This window comes from Ctenocephalides felis, unplaced genomic scaffold, assembly GCF_003426905.1.
Source record: "Ctenocephalides felis isolate EL2017-DRISC unplaced genomic scaffold, ASM342690v1 CF-g0.4_SCAFFOLD_01886, whole genome shotgun sequence".
NCBI classification, from domain to species: Eukaryota; Metazoa; Arthropoda; class Insecta; order Siphonaptera; family Pulicidae; genus Ctenocephalides; species Ctenocephalides felis.
Window position 1 is genome coordinate 66,827,482 of NW_020538040.1, and position 22,126 is coordinate 66,849,607.

The 22,126-nt window shown below is 29.9% G+C and overlaps 1 protein-coding gene across 1 annotated transcript; it reads right to left on the reverse strand.

Annotated features, from left to right (window-relative positions):
* Positions 1–842: 842 nt before the first annotated feature.
* On the reverse strand, positions 843–21,763 carry LOC113377187 (follistatin-A-like). The gene is made up of 6 exons (XM_026617412.1): positions 21,638–21,763; positions 10,436–10,624; positions 7,006–7,248; positions 4,253–4,489; positions 2,032–2,301; positions 843–948 (listed from the first exon to the last, which is right to left on the reverse strand). Exons 1-6 carry the CDS (start codon positions 21,720–21,722, stop codon positions 914–916), a joined length of 1,059 nt encoding a protein of 352 aa, XP_026473197.1. The 5' UTR covers positions 21,723–21,763; the 3' UTR covers positions 843–913.
* Positions 21,764–22,126: the final 363 nt, after the last annotated feature.

Sequence of the window (22,126 nt, forward strand, 5' to 3'; positions counted from 1 at the left end):
ACTATAGTATAGTTATTTGTGTTATGTTAGCATTTATTAAAATATTTACATCAAAAGATAAAATTCGTTCGATTTAGCTTTTCTTGTAAATTATTAGTTTAATGATGTGTGCTTAATAGATTTATTACGCGCCACAATTTTTATTCAAACTATTATCGGCATTTGAAATTAAATTGTTCAAACTTAATTGAGTTTAAAAGTGTATTTTATAACATATTTTTACATTATACTATGTAGATTATTTTTTACACAGGAGATGATAATTTTATAATAACAAAATGAAAAATCTCTATAAATAAAATTTGTATTGTACCTAGAAATATATTATATTGCTTGTTTATTTCATATTCATATAATTGTCTAAATTATACAACTTGTTTAAATTATGTTAATGGTCATATTATGTTACAGTTAATTTCGACTCAAGACTATGGTTTGAATCATCATCAGTGTAAGTTTGAATTTTGTATCATTACATTTTTCTAAAAATAATTTGAATTACACATTGAAGACAGTGAAAGGGTCGTCAAACATTTTGTTACTACCGATTCGAACGCAAATGTGATTTTATATATACATATAGTCCAATTCGTATGCATGCACGTAGCAAAATAATTTAAAAAAACGATTTTAAATATACTATATTATACATAACGATAAAAAGCGATCAAATTAAAAGTATGTTTTTATAGTGTTTTAACATAATTAAAAAAAAATCATATATTTATTACTTATCCATAATATCATTTGGTATATTTGATAAAATAATTTAGTTTATCTTTATTAACTTAAATATTGGAAGCTTATATGAGCGTAACACAAAACTTTTGTAATATTATATACAATTAGTTTAATTATTAATATTCATATTTGCTGCTTTGGGTACCATACTGTTAGAGTTTGAATAGGAATTTTACCTGAGCCTAATTTTTTTTCTGGTTGTTGAACCTGTAAAAGATGAATACTAATTAATAGATGAATAGTCTTTGCAAGATTTAACAACTTTTACATATATTATATTATGTTAATAAATTTAAAATTCAAGATTTTAGTCGTTATATTATTTCTACGATCTAAATAGCAAATAGTGAAACTATCTTAAAATGATATACATATATGTATTATGTATATGTTCGGAAATCGATGAATATAGCATTGTATTGAAAATCCTATAATTGTCGATCGGCAACCTAAACGTTCTGATTTATTTGATTATTGTAATGCATTTTTTAACTTCCCGTAGGCTAGTTATAGTAATGGGCCGAAAATCGAAAATAATTTTTTTTGCATTTCTCGACGTTTTGAAGGTTTCTGAACATTCTGGCATACCTCAGAAAAAATGGATATGTGTGTGTGTGTTTTGTATGTCCGCATTTTTTCGTCCACGTTTTCAGGCGCACGGATCAACCGATTTGAATGGTTTAAAAAACATTCGATTCCTGTCAATTTCAACTTGTTTCAACAAAATAATTGCTTTGGAAAAAAAAAATTTATAATTCTTTTTTTCAAAAAATATTTTTGAATTTTGGATTAAATATTCAAAAAATTGCCCAAGATAAGCACAGTCTAAGCGCCACAAATGTTTGAATGAACTGAACCCAAGTGCGTTCAGACTGTTATGCACTGGAGCACTTTTCCAATTTTGTGAAAACTATTGAAAAATGTGAAAATGCCGCCAAGCTAAGTACAGTGCAAATGCGTTTAGACTGTGAATATACGGGAGCAGTTTTTCAACTTTTTTGAAATTGAATTCGAAATGAAATGACGATTGTCAATGTTCTGGAGATAAATTGATTTATTTATGATTTACATTTGATTTGCTCAGATATAAAAAGATAGCAAAAATAATGAAAGTTACAGTATTTGTAATAATATATTTGAAAACGTTTGAAATTTTTCGAATATTTCATTACGGTACGGAAAGTTCCAGAAATTTGCCTTAAGACACGATGCCATACACCACTAGTTTTGATAAGTAATCGTATCATTATCATGATAAACGTCCTAATAAGCTTTTAAAGTAATCGGTACCTCGATCGGTTCTGCAGGCGCCAGCATGTCTGGTGTCAATTATGTAGCCCGTAGAGCAGGCATCGTGCAGCATGTGGCACCAGGAGTAGTACGTTAAGTTATTGGTACCGCAGAGTACCGTGTCCATCGAACCTCGGATATTCAAATGCATTCGATGGTTTTTGGATTTGCATTTGTAACTACATGTTACACATCGAGGAAATTGCGTTGTAGGCTCACTTAAGCAAACTTGGCGATCCATGCAACGTATACTGTCGCACGTAGCATTATCTATAAATATAATCATTGTTATAGTCAATTGATTTTGTGTAAAACTTTAATGGCAAAGAGATTTTATTCTATAATTATTTTATCTACTTGAGCTAAATTAAAAAAACACACAAAATCATTTATTCAATTTTTTTTTTGTAGAATGTCAATGTTTCCTGCACTGCAATGTTTAATATGCTTGTTTAGCCATATTGTAGTTTTGAAACTTAGCTTGTTTATAATTTTTGCAACAAGGCAAAAAAATTGAAAATATTTTTTTTATATATTTTTACGTTTCAAAGGTTTCTGAATATTTTGGCATACTTTAAAAAATGGATGTATGTGTGTGTATGTGTGTGTGTGTGTGTGTGTGTGTGTGTGTGTGTGTGGGATACAAATTATCGTCAACGATTTCGGGAACACGGGTCAACCGATTTGAATAATTTAAAAAACATTCGATTCATATTGATAAGGAGACGTGCTGATTAGATTTTGGCGAAGACAAGTCGAGTTGTTTCGGAGATACGGGGCAAAAAGTTCCAAAAATGGTAACGGAGCGTCTGATTTGTATGATTCAAAAAACATTTTATTTGTATTGACGAAATGAAGAACTGATGAAATTTTTGTGAAGGTAGGTTTAGCGGTTTCGGAGATCTAATAAAAAAGTGACCATTTAGCGGACAAAAATGATCATTAGACATATGCACATCAAATTATCACATATTTTATGAATATTTTAATAATAAGAACAAATTTTGTTTACTTTTCTATGGGTTCCGTACCAATGGTAAACCATATTTCGTTTCTACGCAGCTGACATATTGCGAATGTTTTAAAAAACAGTTCAAAATTTTCAAAATATTTCAAATTATAAAAAAAATCAAATTTTTCAAAAAGGTCAATTGTTTTCAAAAATTTTAAAAATCTCAAAAATCGAGTTTTTTCAGAGTTCTAAAAGAAAATTGAATCTTTTTTAAAAATATTTTGTACGGAAAGTCCCAGCAATTTTTTTAACGCACGATGGCATGCACCACTCGTTAACTTCCCGTAGGTTAAGTTACAGTAATCGCAAAAAAATCGAAAATGAAAATTTTTATATATCTTTAAGTTTCAAAGGTTTCTGAATATTTTGGCATATCTTAGAAAAATGGATGTATGTGTGTGTGTGTGTGTGCGGATACAAATTTTCGTCGACGATTTCGGGAACACTAATTAACCGATTTGAATAATTCAAAAAACATTCGATTCGTATTCATAAGGAGACGTCCTGATTAGTTTTTGGCGAAGGCAGGTCTAGCCGTTCCAAAGATACGGGGCAAAAAGTGCCAAAAATGGTAACTCATTTAAGATGTAAGAGAACGGAGCGTCTGATTTTAATAATTCAAAAAACATTTTACTTGTATTGACAAGATGAAGAACTGATCAAATTTCATGAAGGCAGGTCTAGCGGTTTCGGAGATCTAATAAAAAAAAGTAAAGTAAAGACACATGCACATCAAATTACCAGATATTTTATAGAGATTTTAACAATAAGTATAAATTTTGTTTACATTCCTATGGGTTCCGTACCAATATTTATCCGTTAGACGGCAACGCGGCGTTTACGCGCTTTGACATTTCGTCTCTATGCAGTTAAAGCAATACGATTGCTTTGAAAAAAAAGTTCAGAATTTCCAAAATATGTCAAAATAAAGAACACATTTTTTCTCAATATTTTTTTTTTCAAAAAAAGTAATTTTTTGTCAAATTTATAGTTTCTCAAAAATCTAATTTTTTTGAAGTAAATTTTTTTCAAAAATATTAATCGTTTTTAAAAAAATAATAATTTTTGGTACGGGAAGTTCCAGCAATTTGCCTTAAGGCACGATGCCATGCGCCCCACTAGTTAATTATTATAGATGTAATATACATACCACTAGTTTTTCGTCTAATAGTAAAGCAATCGAGTCTTACTGTATTCTTAATTTCTAACCTTTGCAACGTCCTCTGTATGCGATCGGTATCGCTCTACCTTTCCTGCAAGCGGCTTCTCTCAGATAGCACGCGGACATGTAGGTCACGCCGTCCGCGCTGCACAAACGACGATCGCTCGTCGAAGAATTCGCCAAGGGCGGACAGGCACGCACGGCACAGCGCACGCAGTGAGGCTTCATGTTTTGATCAACCAAGCATTGGCGTCCGCCGCCGCACTTGATTCTCTCGCAGCTCCCTATTACATTTTAATATTTATAGTCAAGTATTTTATCGCGTGCTCCTCACATCAAATATATTCAACTCAACAATGTAATCGCCTTTCTTAATTAATTCTAATAACTACGTTTCTGATAAGAGAGAACGATTATACGCATTTCAAAACTTCTACTTCTACATATGCGGTGCCAATGTAAATTCAGTCTCTGAAACTAATAGTGTCTGTAGAGCGTTACGCCTAATTAAAAAATTAGCAAACGAAAGTGGAAAACTTGTCATTAATGATGTATAAATGGAATTAAATATCCAATTAAATGGCAAATCATCATAAGATTACAAATTATTAACTTCTCGTAGGATAAGTTATATTAATCGCAAAAATTCGAAAATGAAAACTTTCATATATCTTTACGTTTAGAGGTTTCTGAATATTTTGTCAAACATTAGAAAAAATTGATTTATATGTATGTGTGTGTATGTATGTGCGGATACAAATTTTCGTTGACGATATCTTGAACACGCATCAACCGATTTGAATAATTCAAAAAACATTCGATTCCTATTGACATGCTGATTAGTTTTTGGCCAAGGCAAGGTCAAGCCATTTCAAATCTACGGGACAAAAACTGCAAAAATAGTAATTAAGTTTTCAAGAGAACGGAGTTCCGATTTCATTAATCCAAAAAACATTTTATTAGTATTGATGAAATGAACAACTGATTAAATTTTTGGGCAGGCAGGTCCAGCGATTTCGGAGATCCAATAAAAAAGTAAAAAAAAAAACATTTGGCGGTCAAAAAATGATCATTACACGTATGCATGAGCAGCCTGTTGTCAGGCAACATTGACAACGATTTTCACTTGGAAATATAGATAGCAATATGTTTCCAAGTGAAAATAGCCCCTCACCCGGAATTGTTGCACCATACTTGCCCCTATTACAGAGATTGTAATAAAAATTTATCATACAGAGATGTGACAACTGTTTGGGTTGCCATCTGTAATAAAACAAACGTAGTTTGTAAGATCTTAATCACAACAGCTCATAGAACCCATAAGTTCTGATCGCTGTTCAAATAAAATTATAAAAAAAAAACACGTATGCACATCAAATTCGATATTTCATCTCTAAAACAGCTACGCAGCGCAATTGCTTTAAAAAAAAGTTTAAAAAAGTTTTTAAAAAAAATTCGAAATTCAAAAAAAAAATAGATTTTTCCATTTTTTTAAATTTTCAAAATGCTCAAAAATCTATTTTTTTTTAAATTCTCAAAAAAATTTTTTCGGTACAGGAAACAGGAATTTCCAGCAATTTGCCATAAGGCACGATGCCATATACCATTAGTTTGATTATTAAACTAACTCGGTTCTTGATAAATTTATTTATGAAGAATGAAATAACAGGAGTGCCTCGTACATCTGTTTGAAAATGTAGTAAAAATTAATCGTAATGTTTAAACGTGTAGTAGATTAAATGTTATGGACTTTTAGCTATAAATTTACTTGATGTTTTAGAAAATTTCAAACTTTTATGCGGTTCGAGATCGATAACTATTAAAAGCCTCGGCATTCGGAATATTTAATAATTAATAAACTTAAATCGCTTGATATGTTTATAAACAATTATTTGATGAATATAGATCACACAAAATCTAGAACATTCTTTTAAATATTTACGTTTTAATGATATGTTGATTACTTTCATGATGTTTTATGCTTTTTGCTTCAATCATTCAGAACTATTCTAATTATTTTGACATGCATGGTAAAAAATGTTATGAGGAACATTATGTATATATTTACGTAAGTTTGAATGTTTGAACACAATTTTTGTGCATTTCAAACTGAAATAACGAATCAATCAATTCAAACGATTGAGACAATATTCTATTCGTATTTATCCTTTGAAAGTTATCCATATGCATGTGCATTTAATTAATGTGAGGATTTTAACGATATATATAATTTTTATTAGTGAAGATACTCAAAACTTGCTTTTATACGCCAAATTAACGATTTTTTTCTGAAATTTAATCAGTTTACCCTTTCTACTTCATGTTATGTTTTAGTACGTTTCAGTACGTTCAAAAAAATATTCGATATAAAATGGATTCAAAGCTATTATATATCGAATTTGGTTATGTGGCACAAATCAATCGTGAAATGCTGTAGCCAATATGCAACCTGATGAATTATCACATCATGTTATTTGGGCGTTAGAAAAATTCAAACAAAAAAACATTATAATCTACCCAATAGTTCTATAATTAGATGTCAAACAACGCTGATTTTGTTTTATTCGTAGGAATCCAACGTATTGCATATAGAGATTATGTTGTAATTTTACTTACAATTAGTATTTCAGTTTCGATAAACTTATATTATAGGTATATTGAAATATTCTACTTTGAAAGACGGTTTTGTTATGTAGTCTCAATTTTGTATTCTATATCGTGTCAATTCTGCTGATGAACGATAATCCCAGAGAATAAATATTATTTTATATATGATAAAACGTGACAAAGATGTATGTACTTTGACATGGTCCATAATATGCAACAGTAAGCGATGAATTTTTTCTTCGACAAGCGCGCTTCTTAAGCCTGCACAAAGTTCGATAACTCTTGCCGTCAGTTCCACAAACTGGCTTACCAGCCACATGCTTTGGGAGAGTTCGCTTCGCACTTCCTCGGCAATCGGGCGCGCAAACGCATTTTGGTCTACCGTTCCGCTCCACGCACTTCTCCCCTACATCGCATTTCACTTCACTGCAACTCTCTGAAATAAGAAAAATTGATGTAAACTGGCAGTGGTTTAATGAAAGCAGAATAAACATTTTTCTACCTTCTCGAAAATTAACTATTAAGATTCTTTAATATCTTATCTTATCTAAATCTTGTGAGCTCTATTTTGCAAAAAATATAGGAAACAAAGTTAAAACAATAAGCCCTCTTGAGTGAATTGTTTTATGCCATGAATTTAAAAAGTAATATCATTCACATGACAATCGCCACGAATGCGGCATTAAAAACTCGTCCCTAATGGGCTAGAAGTTTCATGGCATCGTATCTTTTAGCTTACAATTAGATGTGTTAATTCATGCAGCGTCATTGCTTGCAATATCCGATCAAAGTAAATAGCCTAGTTGCAAATTGCTATTCCTGGGTAACAATGTATTAGTGATTCAGGAATCAACTTTTTCGGGAACATCTTCTTGACAATGAGCTGAGGCTTTTTTTTACTGGAATCACGCATCCCGATTATAATCAATAAAAGAATTATCATTTTAATTAGTTGCTAAAGCTATTATAAATTATTTGAAATATTTCACTCTGTATTCTGTTTATTTTTCATTTCAATGTATTTCTTCACACTTTGCCGGCCGTTTCTAATAAATATATTATTATAATGCTTCGCATAGTTTATCAACTACATTTTGTATACTGGTTGATAAGGCATTAATCTGTTGCTTCATGCTTAAAATATCTATTTGTATATAAAAAATCAGTCAAGTAAATAAACATATTGGTATAGATTGAGGTGTTTATATATAGCAATATAGCTTTTAATCGTTTATTTATTATATGCAATACAATAGCACTTAATATAAAAATCTTTGGTATTGAACAGTAGTTAATATCACGTAGCGTATGTTGAGTGGTTTTCATTGTGGAAAATCTGTAACAGTAACTGGCTTTACAGTACGTTTGTTGGTTGTGGATTATCATTTATTCTCAATGTGGATCTTGTGGAAGATTGATATGGCTTAACTCTGCTGATATTCTGTGGTATTATTTTCACGTTTCCAGTTTGGTTATTTCTGGCATAACTTTATATGAGTTGTGGTCAGGAATAGACAATAATAAGCAAATTGTTAATTACGAAGAAATATTTCTGTAATTTTATGTTAAAACATGTATTAATTCAGGACTTTATCTGTTTTTAAGTAAGATTATTTCAAGTTTGTCTGTTGTAAGTACTTATGGCATGCTAATATGTTTTTAATGTTTGCTGAGATTGTTGATGTTGATGTGCCACTTGTTTGCTTACGATGTTTTGAATTTGTTTAATTCTAAGACTGAAAACGTTAAAGGGCCCTGTATTCCTATATAAAGATCTGAATACGAAATCAAAGCGGGCTCTCAAATATTAAGCCAGCTAAAGAGCCGAATAATTATATTATGTAACAATGGTAACACTGTAAATGTCTTCGAATCATTTGGATGATTTAAAAAAACAATCTGATATCAAGATATGTGGAAATCCTGATCTCTGAGTTTTGTTTAAGCTTGGTTAGTTGCATCGATTCTAGTGTAACGTGGCACATTGCTCTCAAATGCCTGGAATACTTGCATTGGGACACGTGCAGAAATGTTTGGACGTGGCCGGACATGGATACGTTGTATGATATTGCAGTGTGCTACAATTTATATAGTTGGTAGCAATATCCATTTTCTGCCTAGTTTTGTTTTTGACAAACTTTAACATTTTTGAGTTATTTTCTTGCAACCATTGCAAGTTGTGGATTGAATATTAGAGCTATCTTGAAACAGTTGGTCAGCGTTTTAATTTTTCGCAAATTTGAAGTTTTGGTATCCTATATTTCTTATGAATTTATGATTGCAATGATCCAAATTAATCTGTCTGGCTTACTTTGCTTTCTATTTTTTAATGGCATCAATACTCTTAAACGGTGGATTGGTCTCATCTTTCAAAATTTTGTGCATTAAGCTGCACATTAAAATTATGCTATGCACTTCTTGGTATCGCATAGTTCTCGTAACGTTGATCGTTATTTTCGGGAGATTTAAAGTAAAGTATACGAGAAGTAAAATTTCAATTTTTATATAAATTAATAAATGAATCATAATGTAAGTTTGTCCAGTACTCCGCAGTACTCGACATTGACGCTGCTTTACTCGCTCTTTGCAAATCGGTTGTATATTGAGGCAAAACTAATACAAGTTGTTATTTTTACAATTTTCTTAAAATCTATGTTGAAAGCAATATGAACGATTGTGAACCTGATCGCGTTCATATTTGTCATTGCCTAACATAATTTGATTCTAAGAATAGTTTTGTCGCATCATTTATCGGTTATATTAATTCATTAATGGGTTTGTCAGGATTTTTTATTAGAAAGAAAGCCGTAGTTGGAGTTACAACTACTTATTATTTTATTTGCCATGGTTAGAGTAGGTATATTCAGAATTATATTGAACTTGTAAAACTTGCTGGTAATTCTTGCCACCGAAGCGATAAAAATATTTCATCAGATATCGTGTGATGATCCATTTAATTTTGCGTGCGGTGTAAATCTGTGAAAGTGCTTAATCATCTAACTTATTATATATCAGTAATTATTGATGCTATTTGTATAATTATAATGAAATTTGTGCTATCTTAAGTATTGAATAGACTTGCGTAGAAGTAGTTCTGTAATAGCAAAGAAAGTTGCATATCAATTTAATCTTATAGAGTATAATCATTTTCAACCGTTTGAGACCCATTGCCATGTCCCATGTTAGTATCCCAAATACCACAATTCTTGGCTCGAATTAGTCATGATGTATAATTGTAAAATTTAAATTAATTGTTCGGGAGTAGTAATATTATTTTATGATTGTTTATTTATTGCACGATCTAACAATAATATATAAACCATTTTATACTATCAAAAAATATACTTTTAGACTGCGCATAAGCATAAGTCAATTAATGCTAAAAGTTTGTGGTTAAACAGCTACATGTTGTTTATAATCAAAACATCAAACTAAATATTCTTATTTTCAAAAAGCTCACAAACTACATATTTGTATCCGATAAATTATATTTGTAATATCTATAGTATAGATTGTGAACAATGTTCCTATCCGGTTTTTCGACTATTTTAAAATTTCCTTATAATTTTTGAAATTCAATAAATATATGTACATTTTGTGCGTTATATATACCTTATATATACCTTTGCAGCCGGAGCACTGCACACCACCACCTAAAACCCGCCAAAAGAATAATGTGCCCGAATCTAAATCTTCCTCGGACCAGGCAGTGCCAGATACGTTGTCACTGCAACAATCCTTCTTAGACATTGCTGGTGCTTTAAGTTCTGTGCAACGTCCATTAACATTCATAGAGGCCCAGCAAAGACCACCTGCAAGTAATTATATATTTATCTATTACTATATATTTGAAGTAATTTGTAGCATAATTGTATTTGTGTATTAATACAATTATGATAAGCTTTATTTAACTATCTTCGGTCTTCGACGAGGCCGTCATTCAGTGGAACAACTCAAAGATTTTTATAGCTAATGTAGAGAAAAAATTATATATATTTTTTTTATACTTTGAACTTTTTCGAAAATTTAAAACTTTTAATCAAAGCAATCGTGCTATACTATCGAAGCGCGTATGCGCCACTTCGCAAACTAACAGTAATCATTGGTATGCAACTATTAAAAATATAAACAAAATTTGTACTTATTAAAATCTTTATAAAATATCTAATAATTTGATGTGCATATGTCATGTCTAATTTTTTACCGCAAAATGGCATATTCTTATTGGATTTGCGAAGCCGCTAGACTTGCATTCTCAAGACGTTTATCAGTTTTTCATTTTGTCAGTACAAATAAAATGTTCTTTGAATCATTAAAATCGGACGCTCTGTTTTCTCAAAAACTGAATTACGATTTTTGGCACTTTTTGTACCGTAACGGCTGGGCCTGCTTTTGCTAAAGTTTAATAGCACATCTCTCCATTAATGCGAGTCGAATGTTTTTTTTTTAATTATTCAAATCAATATATTCCCGTGTTCCCGAAATCGTTGACAAAAATTTGTATACACACATACATCCATTTTTTCTAAAATCTAAAATAAAATATGGATAACTTTGTGTAGCATTCTCAATTTATGTCGGTGGCAAGCGAGTGACTGTCTAAGCCTTTGCTTAAATATATACTGTATAATAAATACTAAAATTCTGTACTTATAATGTACTTTAGTATTTGTTATTAGAATAACAACGAACAGCATCAGAAGTCTTAAAAATTCAATAAAAAAAGAATAGGTAATGTTAATTCACTATAAAATGCCAATACTGCCTATGTTAGCTAATGATTGCTTCTCCGAAAGTGAATGGAAAAAATGCATTTGCTTCATATTTTAAAATGATCAATAAGATAAATTAATTAGCACATTATAAACTATTTTAATAGCTCAACAGTTCTATAAGTAACAGGTAATTGAAATGCTTGTTCAAGGTTACTTCCCACCTATGTGCAAAATGCTTCTATCATTTATCTTATTCCAAAGCCAATCACAAACTAAATATTACAGACGCAATAGTCTGCCAAAATTATTGAATTTATTTAAAAGAAATTTATCCTAATAGGAATTAACTAACACGTAGATCAACATTTAAATTATTTAAATAATTTAATATATATATATATATATATATATATAAATATATATATATATATATATATATATATATATATATATATATGACCATATGCTTTTGGATTTTGAAATAATATTTTGGCAATCAATATTTAGTTACATAGTATTGTTACTGTTTATATAATACCTAAAATTTCCTATTTTCTGGTTTTATCAAAATATTCTGAGTTCATAAGTTCAAATATGTAAAACAATGAAACGTGAATTTCGGCTAATTTTGGTATTGGTCATTTACTCTTTTTTTGTTAACTTCCCCTAGGGTAGCTATAGTAATCGCAAAAAAATCGAAAATGAAAATTTTTATATATCTTTACGTTTCAGAGGTTTCTGAATATTTTGGCATACTTTAGAAAAAATGGATGTATGTGTGTGTGTGCGTGCAAAAAGTGCCAAAAACGGTACCTCAGTTTTTAAGAGAACGGAGCGCCTGATTTTAATAATTCAAAAAACATTTTATTTGTATTGACAAAATGAAGAATTGATCAAATTTTCATACGGGCAGGTCTAGCGGTTTCGGAGATTTAACAAAAAAAGTAAAAAAAAATGCCATTTGGTGGTCAAAAACGATCATTAGACATATGCACATCAAATTATCAGATATTTTATAGAGATTTTAACAATAAGTATAAATTTTGTTTACATTCCTATGGGTTCCGTCCCAATGTTTATCCGTTAGACAGCGACGCGGCGCTTTCGCGCTTTATAATTTGTTTCTATGCAGTTAGTAGGTAGTACGATTGCTTTGAAAAAAAGTTCAGATCTTTCAAAATATGTCAAAATAAAGAAAACATTTCTTTTTCGAAAAAGAAATTAAAAAATTTTTTTTTTAATTTTTTTTCAAAAAAAAGGAATTTTTTGTCCAATTTATAGTTTCTCAAAAATCTTATATTTTCGAAGTAATTTTTAACTTCCCGTAGGGTAAGTTATAGTAATCGCAAAAAAATCGAAAATGAAAATTTTTATATATCTTTACGTTTCAGAGGTTTCTGAATATTTTGGCATACCTTAGAATAAATGGATGAATGTGCGCGTGTGTGTGTGTGTGTGTGTGTGTGTGTGTGTGCGTGTGTGTATGTATGTGCGGATACAAATTTTCGTCGACGATTTCGGGAACACGGATCAACCGATTTGAATAATTCAAAAAACATTCGATTCGTATTGATAAGGAGACGTGCTGATTAGTTTTTGGCGAAGGCAGGTCTATCCGTTCCGGAGATACGGGGCAAAAAGTGCCGAAAACGGTAACTCAGTTTTTAAGAGAACGGAGCGTTCGATTTTGATAATTCAAAAAACATTTTACTTGTATTGACAAGATAAAGAATTGGTCAAATTTTCATAAAGGCAGGTCTAGCGGTTTCGGAGATATAACGATAGAAGTAAAAAAAATGCCATTTGGCGGTCTAAAATGATCATTAGAGATATGCACATCAAATTTTCAGATATTTTATAGAGATTTTAACAATAAGTATAAATTTTGTTTATTTTCCTATGGGTTCCGTATCAATGTTTACCCGTTAGACAGCGACGCCGCGCTTACGCGCTTTATATTTCGTCTCTATGCAGTTAAAGCAGTACGATTGCTCTGAAAAACAAGTTCAGATCTTCCAAAATATGTCAAAATAAAAAAAAAAAATTAAAAAAAAAAAATTAAAAAAAAATTTTCTTTAAAAAAAATTTTTTAAAAAAAAAATTTTTTTTCAAAAAAAAGTAATTTTTTGTCCAATTTATAGTTTCTCAAAAATCTTATTTTTTCGAAGTAAATTTTTTTCAATTTTTCAATTTTAATCGTTTTAAAAAAAAATAATAATTTTTGGTACGGGAAGTTCCAGCAATTTGCCTTAAGGCACGATGCCCTAATTGCCTTAAGACAGAATTCCACTTACAGCTAGTTTTTTTTCAAAAATGTTAATCGTTTTTAAAAAAATAATAATTTTTGGTACGGAAAGTTCCAGCAATTTGCCTCAAGGCACGATAGCCTTAAGACAGAATTTCACTTACAGCTAGTTAATTTTTATATAACGACATGTCTACGCTCTACATCTTCGCCCGAAAAGAAGTGACTCAAAATGAAAAGATGTGTGCCTGGTCGACGTCTTTTCGAAAATGGCTGCAGTCATTTTATCAAGCTCGACATGTCATAGTATTAGTTTTATGTGATGATCTGTCGAAACGCTTCTTCATAGTTAACGAGAACGTCTTTGCAAAAAATTCTGAATCGATTTTCAAAAATCAAAAATTCATTGTTCAAAAGTAATGTTAGAGAGTTTTTGATAAGCAACTACTAAAACAATGCTAGGTATTTTTAAAATGTCAGTTATGTACCTTCGGTCTAGTTGGTAAACTATAAAATCGACTTAGTCGTTTCATCCTAATTGAAGTAATGATAATTAATCCATGCTTTCTCAACAAATTCTAATCCGGCGTAAAAATCTGTTTATATGAAAAAAAATTATTTGGAAACTGAATTAATGACTTCTGGTTCTATAGACAATCATTAGAATAATGAAAATATTCAATGAAATAAAATTAGAAAATGTATTTTTTGAAAATTTATAATGTTTTTCAAATATTTGATAAAATAATGCTTTTTGTCTCATTGTAGTTTATTTGTTTTTTTCAGTTATATTATACATTTTATTAAATTGAAAATTTGAAAATCGGTAATTTTTTAATTTATACAGATTTGAAATTGAATTTTTTATTTATTATTTATTATATTTGAAATATCAATTTTGAAAAAAAAAATCTAAAAATCTTTAATAAATTAAAAAATCTTAAATTTTATTTTTTCTTCTTTGATAGTCTGTTCATAATTTGATGTTATCATGCCAAATGATAATGTTTTACTAATAAATGTGCATTTTCACTAATCAGCTTTTAATAATATATACTCCTGTCTATATACTCATACTAATATGTACTCAATTACGCACATTGTTCATCCTTTTTTGTATGCCAAATAGATCAGAAGATCTTGAAATGTAGAGATATTAAAAGTATCAAATGTCGACTTTTTCGATTTTAATAACTCACCTTACTGAAGTTAAAATTAAAAACCGTCTGGCTTGTTGAATTAACACCTTCTGACCCGCTTTCTGACCATCCTTGGTACATATTGCTTTTGTGCATAAGAATTTACGATCGCAATCAGTCGCGACGCTGCACTGTTTTAATATTTTATTAATGAATTGCCTATGCTAATAAAGACAGGCTAAGTAAAAATGTTTATAAAACAAGTTCATTTAAGGTTAACGAAACAAAGAGCGTCTGTTTGCCTTCATCGACCGTCTTATCAAAGTTTACTTAGCGATACCTACGGATCAATGATTTACTGTTAAGTAAAATAGGTTAAGCTATCATTGATTGGAAATGATTTATGTCTAAAACCTTTAACTATACTATCTCTATTAAATATACGTAAAATATTTTAACACACTCTATATTTTATATAGAACAGAATAGAAATTTATTAAAATTCAATAATGACAATTTACATTACTTATACATAATTATAATGAAACCTAATTTAATAAATAATAATTCATTAATAATTTTTGACAATATTTTCAAAATTATTTTTGTTTTTGGATTTCCACTCATCAGGTATTTTGTTGTAAACCTCGACACCTGATATAGTCTTCAGAGATGATTTAAGCTTGATTTGTGATGATATCGCAGCATTTTTATTTCGTGTCATTGATATCACATCTGAATATAAGAATTGTGCCCCAATCGCCTGTTTCCAAATACTATGTGTAAGACATTTTGCCATATGGTAAGTTCCAAGAACTTCTCGATACATGCAAATAATTGACTTAATCAATAATAATTGAGATTCAGCTATTTGGAAAATATTCAAACTAATTATTTTATAAATAAAGTTTTAGCAGCTTTTTTAAAGTTCTATTAATATTTCCAATGTAAACAAACTTTATATGTTTTAAAATACAGCCCATTATTCAAAGCTGTGATTTTCAACTACTTTGCTTAGGACTTCAATATTTTAGAATGTTCATTATAAACATCACAACACCAAGAAACTGCCGGTCTTTGCCAAAAATTATTTAGCATGATATCCAACTAATTCAACAATAAGTTCAACAAATATCTTGCTCGAACGGTTACTGAACTTTTAAGGTCGGTTCAGGATATTTAGCTAACACGTAGATGGAAAATTGTGTATTATTCTGCTAATTATAAAGAGACGGCTTCGCCGAATGTCGCATATAGCTAATCAATGGTAGCCGTTTGAAATCAGTTCAGCCGTTTTTGAGAAAACTTGGACGAAAGGTTAAATTAAGGCTCACATATTCACGCATTTTGTTTTAACTTCCCGTAGGGTAAGTTATTGTAATCGTCCAAAAATCAAAATTGAAAATTTTTACATTTCTTCACGTTTTGAAAGTTTCTGAACATTGTGGCATACCCCAGAAAAAAAGGATGTGTGTGTATGTATGCATGTATCGATACAATTTTTCGTCCACGTTTTCGGACGCACGGATCAACCGATCTGAATGGTTCAAAAAACATTCGATTCCCGTTGATAGGGAGATGTTCTAATTAGTTTTTGGCAAAGGCGTGTCCAACCGTTTCGGAGATAGGGAGCTATTAGTGAAGAAAATAGAAATCGAGTTTTTGAGAGAACGGAGCATCCGATTTGAATGATCTAAAAAACATTCAATTCATAATGACGCAGAGAAGTGGTGATTAGATTTTGGCAAAGGCAGGTTCAGCCGTTTTGGAGATACCGAGCTAAATGTGCAAAATATGGTAGTTTTTGAGAAGACTAAGCATCCGATTTGAATGGTTCAAAAAACTTTCTGCTGGTTTTGACAAAATTTTAATTTTAATTCTGCCTAAAGTTCTAAAGCTCACTTATATACTTTAAATAAATAATTTTAACTTTGTTATTCAGTTTATATAAGTCTTATAAATATTAGACAATGTTACAGTATTTATCTATATGAAAAGATTTAATATTTCTCGAATGTTTTGTTACGGTACGGGACGTTTCAGCAATTTGCCTTAAGGCACGATGCCATACACAACTAGTTCAATTTTGGTTTGAAATTATTCAGAATGACTTGAAACGTTCGAAAAATATAAATTTAGTAAGTCGAAATTTCTGGCAAAAACAAATTTTTTTAGGAAGTTAATAAATGTTTATTTATATATATATATATATATATATATATATATATATATATATATACAGTGGCGTCGGAAGCAAATTTTTGATGGGTGCGCTCGTTTTTTTTAGGCAGCCAATGCGGGCTTGTTCTTTTTTTTAGACATTTGAGACAATATCATATTTTTGAGATTCACCCACCAAAATTTATGGGTGGGCTCAAGTCCACACAACCCACACGGTTCCGACACCAGTGTATATATATATATATATATATATATATATATATATATATATATTTAAAAATAATCTTTATCCACTTTTTTCGACAATTTAACGTCTTGTTATTCATAAAGAATAATCCTGAACATTAAAAAAAAAACAAAAAGTACAGAGAACCCAATCTTCAGATTTCTCACTTTTTTGACGATTGTTTTCATTGGAGTACAACTTCTTAATTTACTCCTCTTACATATTACAAACTAAATTCTATATGTAAAAAAGCATGTTTGAATATAAATATTATCTTAATCGAAGAATCTCGAAACTTTACAAATTCTTATAAAAAGGCACAAGGAAGGCGTTATACTTACAATTATAATAATTTCCGTGTTATCTCATATATCGAATAAGACAATTGTTATAAACAATACACAAAACTGAGCACTGTTAGTGAGGTTAATAACACTGTTCGTTGATCGATCAATTAACGGTAAATGACATTCATTACGTATTGGGTTTCTATATTTTATTGTTATTTGAAAGCAATGAAATAGACCATTAATAATCATAATCATAATGTAATTTTCAAACGTTTCAATTTTTATATTTATTTAAGATGTGTTAAGATTTAAGACAAGTAGGAATCAAGAAATGTTGTCAATTAATTGTTAATGCACCATTCTAGACATCCCAAATATTCAGCAATTTGCCTTAGTACAAAACAATACACTACTAGTTTTATAACTTACCGGTGTATCCAATAGTAACAGATCATATATAGTATGCATCTTACTATGCGGCACAACTAAATTTAATAAAATGAAAATAATGTAGGTACGTAGCCTAGTTTCTTAGTATGATCTCTATTGCAAAAATATATGGTTAAAATAACATTATCCTAAACAAAAAGTATCATTCTTCCTTCGTTTGACTATGTTTCTGGCGTAAGTGAACAGTATTCTTGAAACATCATTTCAGAAAAATTAATATAATATATGAATACAAATATATATATATATATATATATATATATATATATATCTTCTATATATAAAAATAAGTCGGGTTTTCCTTCCTGACGAAATAACTCCAGAACGCACGAACCGATTTGGACAATTTTGCATTCGTTGGAAGGCTTCGGGCTCCGCAAGGTTTATAGCTAAGAAAATTAGTGGTGCATGGCATCGTGCCCTAATGCAAATTGCTGGAACTTCACGCACCGTAATTAAAAATTTGAGTAATAAAAATAATCAATAATTGTTTTAAATAATTGCAAATAGATTATCTTCTATATATATAAAAATAAGTCGGGTTTTCCTTCCTGACAAAATAACTCCAGAACTCACGAACCGATTTCGACAATTTTGCATTTGTAGGAAAGGTTCGGGCTCCACAAGGTTAATAGCAAAGAAAATTAGTTGTGCATGGCATCGTGCTTTAATGCAAGCTGCTGGAAATTCACGCACCGTAATTAAAAATTCAAGTAATGACATTAGTGAGAATTATAAGAATTTTGCTTGGTTAAGTCAACTAGCAATTCTTGCCGCAAAGAATAATGATATATACACACTGAATTTCACCATTTAATCAAAAATTGCTGGCGATTTGGTACCAATGATTCCGACTGGTCTTCCGTTTGACTTCAAACGATTGCAATTTCCAGTTCGCCTTGCGTTTGCAATAACAAGTCGCAAGGCCAATCGCTTAGTGTTTGCGGGATAAATTTCAAATAGATTATTTAGAAAATCATTGTTTTTCACATGGGCAGTTATACGTTGCCTGTTCACGAGTTGGAAATCCGCTTTGTTTGTGTTAACGTCAGACCAAAAAACAAAAAAATGTGGTTTGCCAAAGAGCACATCAATGAAACGATTAATTTGCGGATTCACTTTCATTTACTTAGAGAAGTTCAACTAAAAAACACTTCGATTTTTGTAATAGAAATAAATTCATTACTGTTGTATAATAAAATCCAATTTTTTCTTTCCAAATATAAAACAAAAAAATTTCTCATCTTTCTCACGAAACCATCTGGTGGCGAAACGGAGTTCGTCGGGTTTGCTAGTATATATATATATATATATATATATTAGGGTGGTCATTAATATGGACATTTTCGAATTTCCTTGCTCCCAGGGGCTCAATTGCTTACAAATTGATAAAAAAATCCTCTATAAGTTGTAGTTCTTAATATTGTCTTTTAGATAGCGCGCAATTCCATCAAAGTTTTCTTAAGAGGGCTCGAGATCTGATGAACATATTTTTCTTAAACTTTCAACTAATTTACGAATCTTTATATTAGCAAAATTGTCAAATTTTGCATTGCATTTAATGCTTTGTTAATTATATTTCTTGAAATGAAAAATGTTATTAAAAAAAATGAGTATAGAATTTTTTGCTCACTATCCAAATTTTGCCCCCGAAAATTTGCCGCCCTGGGCAGTAGCCCCAACCGCTCCTGCTGTAAATCCAGCACTGTATATAGCCCACCCTTCAATCTCAAAAAATGATATGCCCTAATATGTCTAAAAAAAAGGAACCCACTGGCTGCCTATAAAAAAAAACGAACCCACAGGCTGTCTATCAAAAAAAAACAGCCCGCCCATCAAAAATTTGCTTTCGACGCCACTATAAATAAATAAATAAATTTATATTTATATATGTATATATAGTGTTTTTAATGCATGGGCATATAAAGAATATGTGCACACAACTTTGTGCACTTTTTATTTCAATACATTTGAACAGTTTTGATTGAAAAAATTAATTTTGAAATTAAAAATATTGAATTTTTTATGTCGGACTGTTCTAGCGGTACTTTTTTGGATACATATATAATAATCCAGAAGTATACCAATTCATTTTTTATGGCTTCATTTATAACGAAATTTGTAAACATGTTCAACTAACTATATGTAAAATCTTTTCACTGCAGCAGTGGGACTCTATTACGGAAATTCAGTGCGTAATGAAGTGAAATGAAATTTAAGGAATTAGTTAATTGAAACTTTGGAAATAAAATTATATAGAACTTAATTACATAGCAATATTATTTTGCAGCAGGTAGCAGCAAAATGATATTGCTAAGCTAAGTAAAATGTGAAGATGGAAATCAAATGCTTTCGTATCATCAACCTTTCTTCAGGCAGAAATTTAAATACATGAGCATTTGTATGCATACATATTTGAAACTCATCACTATTTTTATCGCATCCACTTAAATCAACTGATGCAACGGTTACGTTACGTTCAATTTAAATGACCAGCGGGCTGTTTAACCGATGTCAGGTGGGTGACATATAAAAATAAATATAAACATATGTATATATATATAATATACTAGAATATATATATATATATATATATATATGTGTGTGTGTGTGTGTGTATTTTGGGTGCTCTGACTGAAGATAGGCCCGTAAAGTTGTGTTTAAATCCAACATAAATTTAGTGTTCCAAAGCAAGAAGCTTGCTTTGCAATATACTTCAAACTTTTTCTCATTTTAACAGTAAACAAGGTAATTCCAATAATCGAAAAAAGTACCTTATAAAACACAGAATTTACAAGTTATCAATATATTTTTACAATTTGAAAGCTCTTGTCTTGCTTTATATTAGATTATATTTTATTTTAAAATAATTGGGAACACAAGCTCTCACGTCTTCCTTTATATTAGATTATATTTTATTTAGAGTAGATTTTAAAATATTTTTAAAGAACTTTGTTGGTAAATTATAATAAATAAAAATAAAAATTAAAATTATAAGAAATAGGAAAAAACTATGTTAGATATATTCTAAAAAGTAGATTACTGCATGTCACTTTAGAGGAAAATTAAGAGTAATAGAGAATAGAGAATTAACGTACGCGGTTGAAAGTAGTATAAAAAGAAATACTATGTATGAAATAAATTGATAAATATTTTTTAATATTCTAAGGTTGGATATTTCAAAAGTATCTACTTTTATATATATATATATATATATATATATATATATATATATATATAATATATTAATATATTAATATATTAATATATATAATAATAATATATATATACACACACAAGTATATATATATATATATATATATATATATATATGTGTGTGTGGGTATGTGTAAATAAACATTACGCGTGTTGTGTACTTCAGAGTCTGCATATATTACAAACAAATGCATTAAAATCTGAGAAGCTAAAATATATTAATTCATTTATTAGCTTGTTTGTACGTGGTACTCAATAACATTCTTGAAACATGAACCATTCATGCAAAATTTTATCCATTAAATTTTAAAATGTATTAAACAAATTTAAGTGACTAAAACTATAGTTTATCTTAAATAATACCTTGTGTATTAATGAAATAATATCCAACAATCAAAGAACACTGAAAAACAATTTGGTATATTAAATTGTTGTTATTAGTATTCATCGCAAGTTTTGTGACTTCTCTGACCACTTTTCACTTAATTTAAGCACGCTTGTTGTTTCAAATGCATAAGTGAATAAAATAAAATGCATTTAAATAATTGAGAATCTCAATTATTGGCAATATTTGAATGTCATCGTTATATTTATTGTGCTTATTATTAGTAACATTTATTATTTCTAAGCAACATGGTTTGTTTACACTATTGCATGATCTGTACGGGCTCGAAATGATTTTTCCACTACTAACAAGCGAACTTCAACAAACGACAAAATGTAAGTTATACAACATGCGCGCTTATAAACAACAAGGTATAAGTTGTTGACCGGCGCGGGTCTAATGAACGACTGAGATTCGCCACTTCGCCACTTCGCCACTTCGCCAGGTACGGTAACTTGTATGCACTA

Bases quoted from the DNA above. Each gene is read 5' to 3' on its own strand.
- LOC113377187 (XM_026617412.1), bottom strand. From the start codon at position 21,722: ATGAATACTAATAACAACAATTTAATATACCAAATTGTTTTTCAGTGT. The intron at 10,625-21,637 runs GTATTATTTAAG...AATTACTTGCAG, and splicing joins TTATTTCATTAATACACAAG to GTGGTCTTTGCTGGGCCTCT. The intron at 4,490-7,005 runs GTACATACATCT...AAAATGTAATAG, and splicing joins ATATTATGGACCATGTCAAA to GGAGCTGCGAGAGAATCAAG.